Source organism: Salvelinus sp. IW2-2015, linkage group LG16 (genome assembly GCF_002910315.2).
Source record: "Salvelinus sp. IW2-2015 linkage group LG16, ASM291031v2, whole genome shotgun sequence".
NCBI classification, from domain to species: Eukaryota; Metazoa; Chordata; class Actinopteri; order Salmoniformes; family Salmonidae; genus Salvelinus; species Salvelinus sp. IW2-2015.
Genome location: NC_036856.1, coordinates 12,117,912 through 12,129,209, shown reverse-complemented (window position 1 = coordinate 12,129,209; position 11,298 = coordinate 12,117,912). Strand labels below are relative to the sequence as shown.

Here is an 11,298-nt window from a genome sequence, read left to right as displayed (position 1 = left end):
CACACACCACACACACACACACACACACACACACACACACACACACACACACACACAGAGACACAGGCAACCCTCCAAATGACACACTGTTTTCACAAATATTATTGGCCCTGTTGATCACGAGGCACATGCTGCTGTCAGCTCATTCAATCACCATCCACTACAGACAYCACCTGGGTATGAGGGTCCCATCTGCACACTATTAGCCCCCATTGAGAGAACTGGAGAGTACTACTACACTTCCCTGTTGTACTGCTATGTTTATTCACTCTGGCAGGTGCTAGTGTCATGTCCTATTTGTCCAGGCGGCTGTCTGTGTGAGTGGATACGACAGGGTTATGATGAACACGTGCTGTTGTTGTCTTCTACTGCCTACGGTTGGTTCACTGTGAGGGGAAGAGATCCTAGGTCTGATCATACTGTTTGTCTATCACCCTGTCAGAAGGGATCAAGACCAAATCTCTCTTGAAGTAGACACTTCATCTCAAAGAGACTAACATCTCAAAGGATAAACAAAGGCTGACTAGAACACATCAGTCTGTCCAACCGTCTGTCTGGTTGTACCCCCAACTGTGGCCCACCTCTTGCCCGCTCCCCCCACCATCCAGTCTGTGTGTAAGTTCTGCCGACGGGCTGCTTGGAGGATGAGCGATGTCCCCACCCTGGACTATGAGCTGCTGCTGTCCCCTGGGCCCTCCCTCCCTGGGCCCCCCAGCAGCCCTGCTCTGGTGGGGGGCGACGCGGAGCAGAGGACGGCCTTTGCCTTCGTGGGGCTCCTCATGCTCTTCCTTGTCTTCCTGCTGGTGCGCTGCTTCCGCATCCTGCTGGACCCCTACAGCCGCATGCCATCCTCCTCCTGGACCGAACACAAGGAGGGCGTAGAGAGGGGGCAGTTTGACTACGCCCTGGTCTAGACCTGGGTCGTGTTCATTAGGCACCAAACGGACTGAAACAGAGAGGGACTACCAGAACTTGTCCAATAAGGAAGGCTTGTTTTTGTTTTTTCTGTTGCACAACGTTTTGCTACGGTGTTCCCTAATGAAAACGACCCTGGTAGGGTTTAAAGGGGGCAGTTTGACTGGCCCTGCTGTAGAAACATACAAGTAGTCAGACTGGAGCTCTCAAGACCCAGACAAAGATCAGAACCCTCAAGGCCCACACCGAGATCAGAACCCTTAAGACCCACACCGAGATCAGAACCCTCAAGGCCCACACCGAGATCAGAACCCTCAAGACCCAGACAAAGATCAGAACCCTCAAGGCCCACACCGAGATCAGAACCCTCAAGGCCCACACCGAGATCAGAACCCTCAAGGCCCACACCGAGATCAGAACCCTCAAGACCCAAACCGAGATCAGAACCCTCAAGGCCCACACCGAGATCAGAACCCTCAAGACTCAGACCGAGATCAGAACCCTCAAGACCCAAACCGAGTTCAGAACCCTCAATACCCAGACCGAGTTCATAACCCTCAATACCCATACCAGAACCCTCAAGACCCACACCGAGTTCAGAACCCTCAAGACCCAGACCGAGTTCAGAACCCTCAAGACCCAGACTGAGTTCAGAACCCTCAATACGCAGACCGAGTTCAGAACCCTCAATACCCAGACCGAGTTCAGAACCCTCAATACGCAGACCGAGTTCAGAACCCTCAATACCCAGACCGAGTTCAGAACCCTCAATACCCAGACCGAGTTCAGATCCCTCAATACCCAGACCGAGATCAGAACACTCAAGACCCAGACCGAGTTCAGAACCCTCAAGACCCAGACCGAGATCAGAACCCTCAAGAGCAGCCTCCTTGAAACTCAGACCAAGAGGTAGAAAGGGGTTATACTGCACTGCTGCCTTAAAACCCTATGCTGCATCTCCCCCTGCTGTAGTCCCTGTAGACTGGCTAAAATGCAGGGGAGAGCTACCAAGCCATTTCAAACATCCTGTGATCTGGGATTACAAACAAGATCTCTTAACTACAGAATAAACCTAGACATAATAGTATCTTGCAGTATTTACATCTCACCTGTTTCTGTACCTCCAGTTGATGATTTGTTACAGTATATTCAGCAGTTATGACCTTTTTAACCAATATTATTCTCTGACAGATTATTATTATATTACAACTGTGTTTACAGATGCAGTCACCTCTTTAAGAAACCAAACTGGTGATTTTCTCTTCATAGAAATATTATTAGTGGGTTTTGTGTCTGTATAACTGAAACAAAGCCATATATTTACTATCTATATCTACATATTGTTTGGTTGACCTGTTGGCTTTAGCCACCCTGCCAAGCTTGGTGAAAACATTAACTCTACAACTGCGACTTTTAGAAAGACCAGAAATACTTTATTTTTGTATTCCGACTCAAGTTTGGCGTTTCCTTGTGCTAGTGTTTTCTGTGGTTTGTAGCTCTCTCAATCTTATCGTTGGACTGTGATTCTTGAGGTAGCCAGGTCTTGGGACGAGGGGAGGCAGAGCAGGCAGCTTTGCTTGCGTTTTCAAGATTTGTAAGTAGATATATTTCCTAACGGCTTTGTTTTTGCTACGCAGTTTCATTCTGTGAAATAAAATGGGGTTCTTCAATTCGTTTTTTCAATTTCCTGTGTGGGGGGGAACGGTTGGAGTGGGTAGATACAGGTAATTGACAAAATAAAGGAAACAGGTGAGTAAATGAGGGATACAAGGTATATTGAAATCAGGTGCTTCCACACAGGTGTGATTCCTGAGTTAATTAAGCAATTAATATGCCATCATGCTTAGGGTCATGTATAAAAATGCCCAGTCAGACACTTGTAGAATCTATGCCAAGATGCATTAAAGCTGTTTTGGCAGCTTGTGGTGGCCCAATGCCCTATTAAGACACTTTGTTGGTGTTTCCTTTATTTTGGCAGTTACCGATAACTCTTCCTGTAAAATCAATAAAACATATCAGCACATTAACTCACTTTAATCACCTTAACAATGCGTTAATGGGACATTCACCGAGCTGGAAAATGAAACTCCAAGACAATCCTTTAAAAATATAACCCACAATACTTTTATTGCCATTAAATGTCACTGACAAAAGTTTACAAAATGATGAGAATCACTCAGATTTGACAGATCGCACATGTGTACACCCAATTAATGTTAGATTCGTTCCAGCATAAAATAAGAGTTTGGAAAATGAGAAAACACTAGTTTGTCAGGGATGTTCAGTTTTGCCCCAGTTAGAGGTATGGTATGGCTCAATGATTGTCATGGAAACCATCAGCTGGTTTCAGAGAGAGCTCCAGGTGTTGAGTCTGTCTGTGTTCTCTACACCCTCCTGAGCACCTCTAAAGAAATGACATTCAAGTTCTTTTTTCCCTCAAATTCAAATCAGAACTGACCGATTGAGCGATACCAGTGAAGTTCAAGTTTGACACTGAAGCTGAGATACAGTACGCACACGCACATTATTTTCTTAACATGTATTGGCAAATAAAATAATGGACAGACAAAAAAAAAAGATAAAGTATACAATGTTCCCATGTTCGAAAAATGGTTATGCATAAATATAGCCCAGGCTGTGGGAACAGTGCAGTAACCTTGGATGTTCAGAGAGCAAAATCATAGTTGAGCATCAGAGATAGGTTACTAGACAGAAGCCACGTTTATACCTGGTTCTAACATGCGTCCTTTGTTCTGATCTTGTCCTCATTCTGATTGGGCCCACATTTTAGACAGGTGATTCAAAAGACTCATTGTGAACTGATTTTAATCAGATCTTATAAGTGTAAACGGACAAGATCGGGACAAGATCAGGACAGGATCGGGACGAGATCGGGACTAAGGATGTATGTTAGCGGCAGGTATAAACAGGGCTAGGGACACTCACTGCCAGAGTGAGCGATAGATGGCCATGTTGAGTTTGCATTGATCCTATAGGCTTGTTACAGTGTCAACATCACGATAGAGACAAACTGTAGAGTGGGAATGCTACTATAGCAGTGTGTTTTGGTCTCTGACACTCAATCCAACCAGGTCCCAGATCTGTTTGTGCTATGGTTGTTGCACAAACTGATCTGGGATCAGGCTACTGGCAATCCGCACCCACTAACCGACAGCATTATGAGCTCAGAGACTACAGTATGAGCTGAGAAGGACAATGATAGGTACAGTGTTCTAATCTACTGCATGATCACAAAATGGATGCCACTCTAGGATTTGATTTGATCTTTTCTTTTCTGTGCAAACAAAGCCACCAGCACTTTAAGGCATTCAATCTTGGGCAGCCTTGACGCTTTTAAAAACAACACAAAAAACATCTACATTTCACTTAAAAATATACAATTACATTTTCAAGAAGCAAGTTCGATAATATTGGTTTTCAGCATTAAGACATTACAAAAGACATACAAACATGAAACATAAAACCTAGTAAGAATGACAGTTTTTGCTATTTTTTTGTACATCATGTAAGAGACGGAATTATTTAGCACCTTTTTCTCTGAGAAAAAAAGAATTGTGAGCTGATGGATGCTTGTTTTCAGTGAGTTTTGGTGTTCACCTGTGTGTTTGTGCCCGCATTTATGTGTGTTCTGTAAAAATCCCAAACGTTACCTGTCTGTTGTGGTAACGTTGTTATGTACCATTGAGGTTGTTACAGTATGTTTAGTCTCCAGCTATGTTTCTCTATGGGCTGCAGTTGGTTCAGCCATCCAATAAGTTCCCACTACCAGTCAGAATGCCAGCTCTCAGAAAAGCTTCAAAATAAAGTTCTGACTAAAGCCGAATCCCTCAGGACCTGTTTGCTGCGTTTCGAAGCAAATCTCCCTGATTAAATTCAAAGAGCAGTTTCAGTGCATGATATAAAACTGCAGCACCACTAGTACAATGTCCTGGCAGTCTTTTGGAGAGAGGACTTGAGGTAGTAATCACCCCTAACCACTGAGCTAGGATCAGAGTACCCTACCCGCGATTCCCACCATAACCATTAGGGAGATAAAACAATATCTGATCCTGGATCAGTGATTAGGGGCGGCCTCTACCTCCTCTTCTGTCTCTGAGACACTGGACATGGTTCATGCTGAGGGACAGTGTGGCCCTCTCCTGGCCGCAGGCAGCATTACAACAGCGTTGTATGGTGAGTGGAGGACATGAGTGAGACGCATTGAGGTAACAGAACGCGGGCCGGCAGCACATGCCATCACACCAGAAGGTCCCTGCTTACCGATGGTGATTTACTCCTAGAGTTGTATACTATGCATGATGACCAACTCTCCATTACTGTTAAACCTGACATGTGTAAATGTTGCAGTCCTTCGTGTGAAGTTTTTTGACAGTACAATACATTAAATGACACAGAATACTGAGTAGGGCGAAGCATGACCTCTATCCCCAGTGTTGTGATTTCACAGAGATTACAGACAGGCGAGGGACTGCTTGGACCACCATTCACCAACACACACCCCTATTTGTCTCCTAGCAAATCAGTGGTTCTTACATTTCCACTTCACCATAAGAAGATTGTCCTACACGACCTCAACTCAACAGTAAAATACTTCTTCCTTCTACTTTATAACACTTTCTTTACCATTTCAAACATTTTCAGCTTTTTTGTGCATCTCCTTCCATTTCCACTTATCCAAGTGCTTCATGGATTCTCGTCAGCCATTTTGTGTGTAAAATCTAAAATGGCAGGGGTTTGTGGTCCAAACACTGCATACCTTTCTGTAATCTCCTCCACTCCTTCTCCAAGTGGAATAGGAGGGGTGGGTCGGGGGGGTAAAAAAAGAAAAGAACCTTGACAATTAAAAAGTGGTGGTTGGGCTGGTTGACTCAGTCTTTCAAAGCCCCCTACCCCGATTGGTTGGGGATGGTCCTGGGGTTAAGGTCAAGGGTCAGAGGGGTCATTATAAAGTCAGTCCAGGGGCTGAAAGGGAAGAAAGTAGGGAGCCTAGGGAGGGTTGGAGTGCTTGCAGCTCAGTGCAGGTGGATGTGCAGCTTGATGCGTAGGGCGTCTCCTATCTCTCCCAGCAGGTAGTCGCTGTCATGTTCCTCCTCCAGCTGTCGGAGGCGCCGCGGCCCGAACAGGGGCAGGCTGGCGATCTCCAGGCGGTAGGAGCCAGGGGGAGGCGACTTCCTGCCCAACCTCAGCACGCTCTTCCCGTCSCGGCGCTCCAGCAGGCGAAAGTGCTCGCCCTGGTTGCCGTGGGTGATGACGTAGCGCACATGGTGCTCCAGGGGCTCCAGGGCCGGCAGCAGCTCCAGCAGGGGCTCCTTGTTGTGCAGCGAGGCCAGGCTCAGGTTCATGGGGATGGACTCCTGGGTGTCCACGCTGGCCATGCTCACCTCCTGGAGAGATGAGGGAGGAGAGGGTCAGCACATAGCGACATAACAACCACATACAACACACAACTGGTAGACGTTTAGAACCTGTAGATGTAAGAACGAGTGGGAGACCACAAAAGAGCAGAAAAGAGTGTAGAGACAGCACCTTGAGGTCGTTGTCCCCAGCAGCGTGACGTCTGTGTCGGCCCTTCTTGCCGACGTCTCCATTGATCTTACATTCGTAGCAGGCCTCTGGAGACAGACTGTCCTCATCGTCTCCCTCTGAACTATACTGGTCCTGGAAGCCCTGGCCCGTTATACAATGACTGGGGAGTCAACAGAGAGATACAGACATCAGGGCATACTACTCACATTTATCCACATGTATAAACCGTGTGGTTCGAGCCCTGAATGCTGATTGGCTGAACGCCATGGAATATCAGACCGTATACCACGGGTATGACCKAAAAWWTTTTTTTTACTGTTCCAACTATATATATATTGGCCATATACCACACCCCCTCGGGCCTTATTGCTTAATTYTAACACAGGGAGATAGTCTTTCTTGTGGAGATAATAAGCGTTAGACCGTTGGTACAGTGCTGTGTGGTATGAAGTCTTTTTGAAATAAAAATAAATACATATCTTGACCCAATAAGTGAATAAAAAACCAACGCTTGTAACCAAGACGCAGCTTTGAGTAACCCGTAAGAAATCAGCAACAACCCATCAGTGGGTACACCTAACACCATTTGGGAAACCACTCACCCCTGTCCAGCCCTGTAGTACCCTCCAGGGCATCCACACAGGTATCCTCCGTCTGTGTTGGAGCAGCCGAAGCTGCAGGGGTTACTGCCCATGGAACACTCATTGACATCCTGGCAGCCGCCCCCTCCCTGTTCAAAGTCAAAGCCGGACGGACACAAACACTTAAAGCTGCCCAGGGTGTTGTAGCAGGAGGCCGAGCCACACACAGACGCACCCGAACACTCATTCTCATCTACAGGAAGGGGAGGGAGAGAGAGAGAGTCAAAAATGAGGAAAATACCAACCTAAGCACATTGTGCACAGACTGCCCACGGCATCAGATTTTGTTCTACCTTTCATTTGTCTTTCTCATTGACGCGGATARTTGGTAAGTTAGGTCCGGAATCTTCATTGAGAATATGACACACATAGAGCACAGAGCCTATGTCTCAATACTGGGCAGTGACATATCTTGTGGCCGTACGCACCGCTTGAATCAAAATGGGTTTAAGTAAGTGACTGGTGTGTGTCTGTCCCACTCACCCACACACTGGTTCCACTGGTAGTGTTGCACATAGCCCTGAGGACAGCCACAGCGGAAGCCTCCCATCATGTTCTGACAGCCGTGCTGACAGCGATGGTTACTGCCACACTCATCCACATCTGAAAGAGAAGTCACAGACATGGGGGGGGTTAGACATTTGGGGGGGGACTAGCAAAAGTGGGTGGAGTGTTATGTGTGTGTGCTTATGACGGGGAGCGGTGTGTGTGTGCGTCGGGTCCTCACCTTCACACTCCAGGCCAGTGGTGTCCAGAGAGAAGCCTTTCCCACAGTCACAGTTGAAGCTGCCGGGAGTGTTGACACAGGAGGCTCTGGAGCCACACACACTGTTCTGCCCATTACACTCATTGTTGTCTACGAGAGATGAAGATACACGTTCATGAGATTTCGTTCAAAACCATTCAACTACCAGTTTTAAGTCTTCAGAGTTCTTGGACTTTTCTCGGAAGTAGAATTGCCCTAAACAAAGTGTGTATCTTGTTCATGGCCCCTCACCGATGCAGGCGGTCTGGTGCTGGGTGAAGCCTGCAGGACACTTGCAGGTGAAACCTCCGATGGTGTTGACACACAGGAACTGACAGTTGTGCTGCTTGGTGGAACACTCATCCAGATCTGGAGTAGAAATGTGGATTTGTTAATAAACTGTGAAGAAAACATATATACTGGATGTAATTGTATGAAAGTACCAGTTAACATGTTAGACTATTCAGATAGAAGGATCATGGGGAAATGGGAACTCGTGTTTCAGTATTTATCGGACTGGTCTTGAAGGCTGTGCGAGTGGCCAGGAGCACGGTCCACCCACCTTTGCAGGTCTTTCCGTCAGGCTGCATGGTGTATCCTCTGGGGCAGGAGCACAGGTAGCTGCCCTCTGTGTTCTTACACAGGAAGTTACAGGGCTTGGGAGARGCGGAACACTCATCCATATCTGAAAAAACAACAGGAAACAGTAGTAAGTAATATGATCAGAATGAGGGCCATTTCTACCCCGGGGCAGGATGGTTTGGTCCAAGGCCCAGTAAGAGAGAGAGAGATGGGTCATACCAATGCAGGAGGTGCCGGTGAAGTCGGTGGTATAACCCACGTTGCAGTGGCAGCGGAACGATCCGATGGTGTTGATGCACTGGCCYTTCTTACACAGGTCTGGCATCACCGTGCACTCATTGATGTCTGCAACAACAGCGGGCGGGAATGTTAGATACACACACACACACCCCTCTTACCCCCCTTAACCCTCTCTCATCCCTTTCTCCTTCCACGTTCTGTTACCATCTCCTCTCCCCCTCCCTCAACCCCTTTCTCACGTCCTCTCCTCTAGCTAACCTCTGCCGTCGGTGGTGTACCCGGGTCCCAGTGGGCACATCCTCTTGTACTGCACGGTGCCAGGCAGTGGGCAGAGCTCACACTGGGGTCCCCAGCCGCGCCCAAGATTGCAGCAGCACTCAGATTTGGTGACACTGTTCCTGTTGGTGGAGCCCCGCTGACACATAGTCTGGAGCACCTCYGTGAAACAGAAGCCCTGTCGGTTATCTGTAGGGGTGGAGGGAGGGGAGAGAAGGACAGGGGGAGAGAGGGAGAGATGAGCCCGCAATTTACAGGAGCCGCATATCAAGTATGTGTGTGGAAGGGGTGATACAGTCTTTCATGCTTTGGTTTTGATGCGGCTGCATTGACATTGCATGGATGGATTGTGCGCCCTTCTGCAGAATCCTCTGTGGTGATATTCTCACCGATACAGTCCGTTCCAGTGGAGCTGGGCTGGAAGCCCTCGTTGCATACACAGCGGTAGCTGCCCACTGTGTTCTCACAGCGCCCGTTCTTACAGATGCCAGGCTTCGCGCGACACTCATTCAGGTCTGCCAGGGGGAGGAGGATGAGAGGATGGGGAGGAGTGGACGAAGGAGAAGATGGGAAAAGATGAGAGTTTAGAACAGTGTGACATAAAATGGAATCACTTTCAAGAAGTGGTTTCTCTCCTGCAGTGTGTGTGTGTGTGTGTGTGTGTGTGTGTGTGTGTGTGACTCACCCATGCAGCCCTCTCCGTCAGGTCTGCGCTGCATGCCAAGGGGGCAGATACACATAAAGGTGCCAATCAGGTTCTTACAGGACATGCCCTTGGACTCACAGTCATCCAGCCCCTCTGAACACTCATCCTGGTCTGGAGAGAGAGAGAGAGGGGAGGGAGAGGGAGGGAGGGAGGGAGAGGGAGGGAGAGAGAGAGGGAGGGAGAGAGAGAAAGCAAGTTAGAGCGAGAGACGAGGAGAGGAAATGTTTAAAGAAAAATAGACAAAGATGTCTAGGCTACTGATCCATTTGACCAATAAGAAGCGGGAAAAAACAAATTACTAAAACAGATGAATGATTATACTGTAACGTACTGTATGTTCATAATCCAGCCATGAATCAAGTTCACTGTAAAACTGGCATCTCTAAAGCACGACCATATAAAACCAGCCGGGTGAATTTACGATGATAGACTAACTTCACTTTAACACAGCTGTATAATAGCTACCCCACATGGGTTACTCTTACTGAGGGTTTTCATATGACTGCTGATAAAAGGGAGAGATTCCTGAGAGAGAGAGAGAAAAGGCTCATGTGGAGGGAGACAGAGGGAGGGAGACAGAGAGGGAGACAGAGAGGGACAGAGAGAGAGACAGAGAGGGACAGAGGGAGACAGAGAGAGAGACAGGCTCCTGTGGAGGGAGAGACAGAGAAAGAGAGGGAGACAGAGAGAGAGACAGGCTCCTGTGGAGGGAGAGACAGAGAAAGAGAGAGAGACACAGAGAGAGACACAGAGAGAGACAGAGACTCCTGTGTGGAGGTAGGTTATGCCYCGTCCCCTCACCTCTGCACATGCGGTGGTCGTCTCGCAGCACATAGCCCGAGGGACACATGCACTCGTAGGAACCAAAGGTGTTTACACAACGGAAGGCACACAGCAGGGGGTTAAGAGAACACTCGTTGATATCTGGAGAGAGAGATGGAGGGAGAGAGCAAGAATGAGAGAGAGAGAGAGATGAGTACATGAGCATTCAAGATGAAGTCCACAGGTATGTTACTTCTTACATGAATGTAAATCTTAAGGAAAGATATATCTAATCATCATCATCATCATTATTCAACACGCAAAATAGAGGTACAGCCTCACAAAGCACATTGACCCCGCTGAGTATCCAAGTTGTAGCCCAAAGGACACTCGCAGACGGAACGATCCGTCCGTGTTGATACAGACACCGTTCACACAAGACGCACTGGGTTGTCCAGACACTCGTTCATGTCTACAGAAAGACAGATGAGCAGTTTATTCCAGACACCGTTCATGTCTACAGAAAGACAATGAGGACAGTTTTATTGTCCAGGACCACTCGTTCATGTCTTACAGAAAGACAGATGAAGGACAGTTTATTGTCCAGACATCTTCATTCTACAAAAGACAAAATGAGGACAGTTATTTGTCCAGACACCCGTTCAGTCTACAGAAGACAAATGAGGACAGTTTATTGTCCAGACACTCGTCATGTCTACAGAAAACAGATGAGGACAGTTTATTGTCCAGCATCTCGTTAGTTACAAGAAAAGAAGATGAGGACAGTTATTGTCCAGACACTCGCTTCATGTCTACAGAAAAGACAGATGAGCGAGCAGTTTAATGTCCGAACTCTCATGTATACAGAAAAGAACAGATGAGGT

At 47.5% G+C, this 11,298-nt stretch overlaps 2 protein-coding genes across 2 annotated transcripts in view; one reads left to right on the top strand and one right to left on the bottom strand.

Annotated features, from left to right (window-relative positions):
• Positions 1 to 13: 13 nt before the first annotated feature.
• Positions 14 to 1,199, top strand: LOC111976128 (cortexin-1-like). The gene is given in 2 exon segments (XM_024004885.2): positions 14 to 726; positions 729 to 1,199. Coding segments are annotated over 2 exon segments (261 nt in total). The 5' UTR covers positions 14 to 651; the 3' UTR covers positions 915 to 1,199.
• Positions 1,200 to 3,015: 1,816 nt separating this feature from the next.
• The window catches only part of LOC111975929 (fibrillin-2-like), a 99,311-nt gene continuing 91,028 nt past the window's right edge, over positions 3,016 to 11,298 (bottom strand). Inside the window, 15 exon segments of the mRNA XM_070447526.1 lie at positions 3,016 to 6,320; positions 6,463 to 6,622; positions 7,065 to 7,296; positions 7,587 to 7,706; positions 7,831 to 7,959; positions 8,101 to 8,217; positions 8,411 to 8,533; positions 8,650 to 8,775; positions 8,929 to 9,135; positions 9,336 to 9,461; positions 9,632 to 9,763; positions 10,454 to 10,614; positions 10,733 to 10,809; positions 10,811 to 10,858; positions 10,861 to 10,886. Of these exon segments, the coding sequence (XP_070303627.1) occupies positions 5,949 to 6,320; positions 6,463 to 6,622; positions 7,065 to 7,296; positions 7,587 to 7,706; positions 7,831 to 7,959; positions 8,101 to 8,217; positions 8,411 to 8,533; positions 8,650 to 8,775; positions 8,929 to 9,135; positions 9,336 to 9,461; positions 9,632 to 9,763; positions 10,454 to 10,614; positions 10,733 to 10,809; positions 10,811 to 10,858; positions 10,861 to 10,886 (2,156 nt within the window). The 3' untranslated portion in view covers positions 3,016 to 5,948.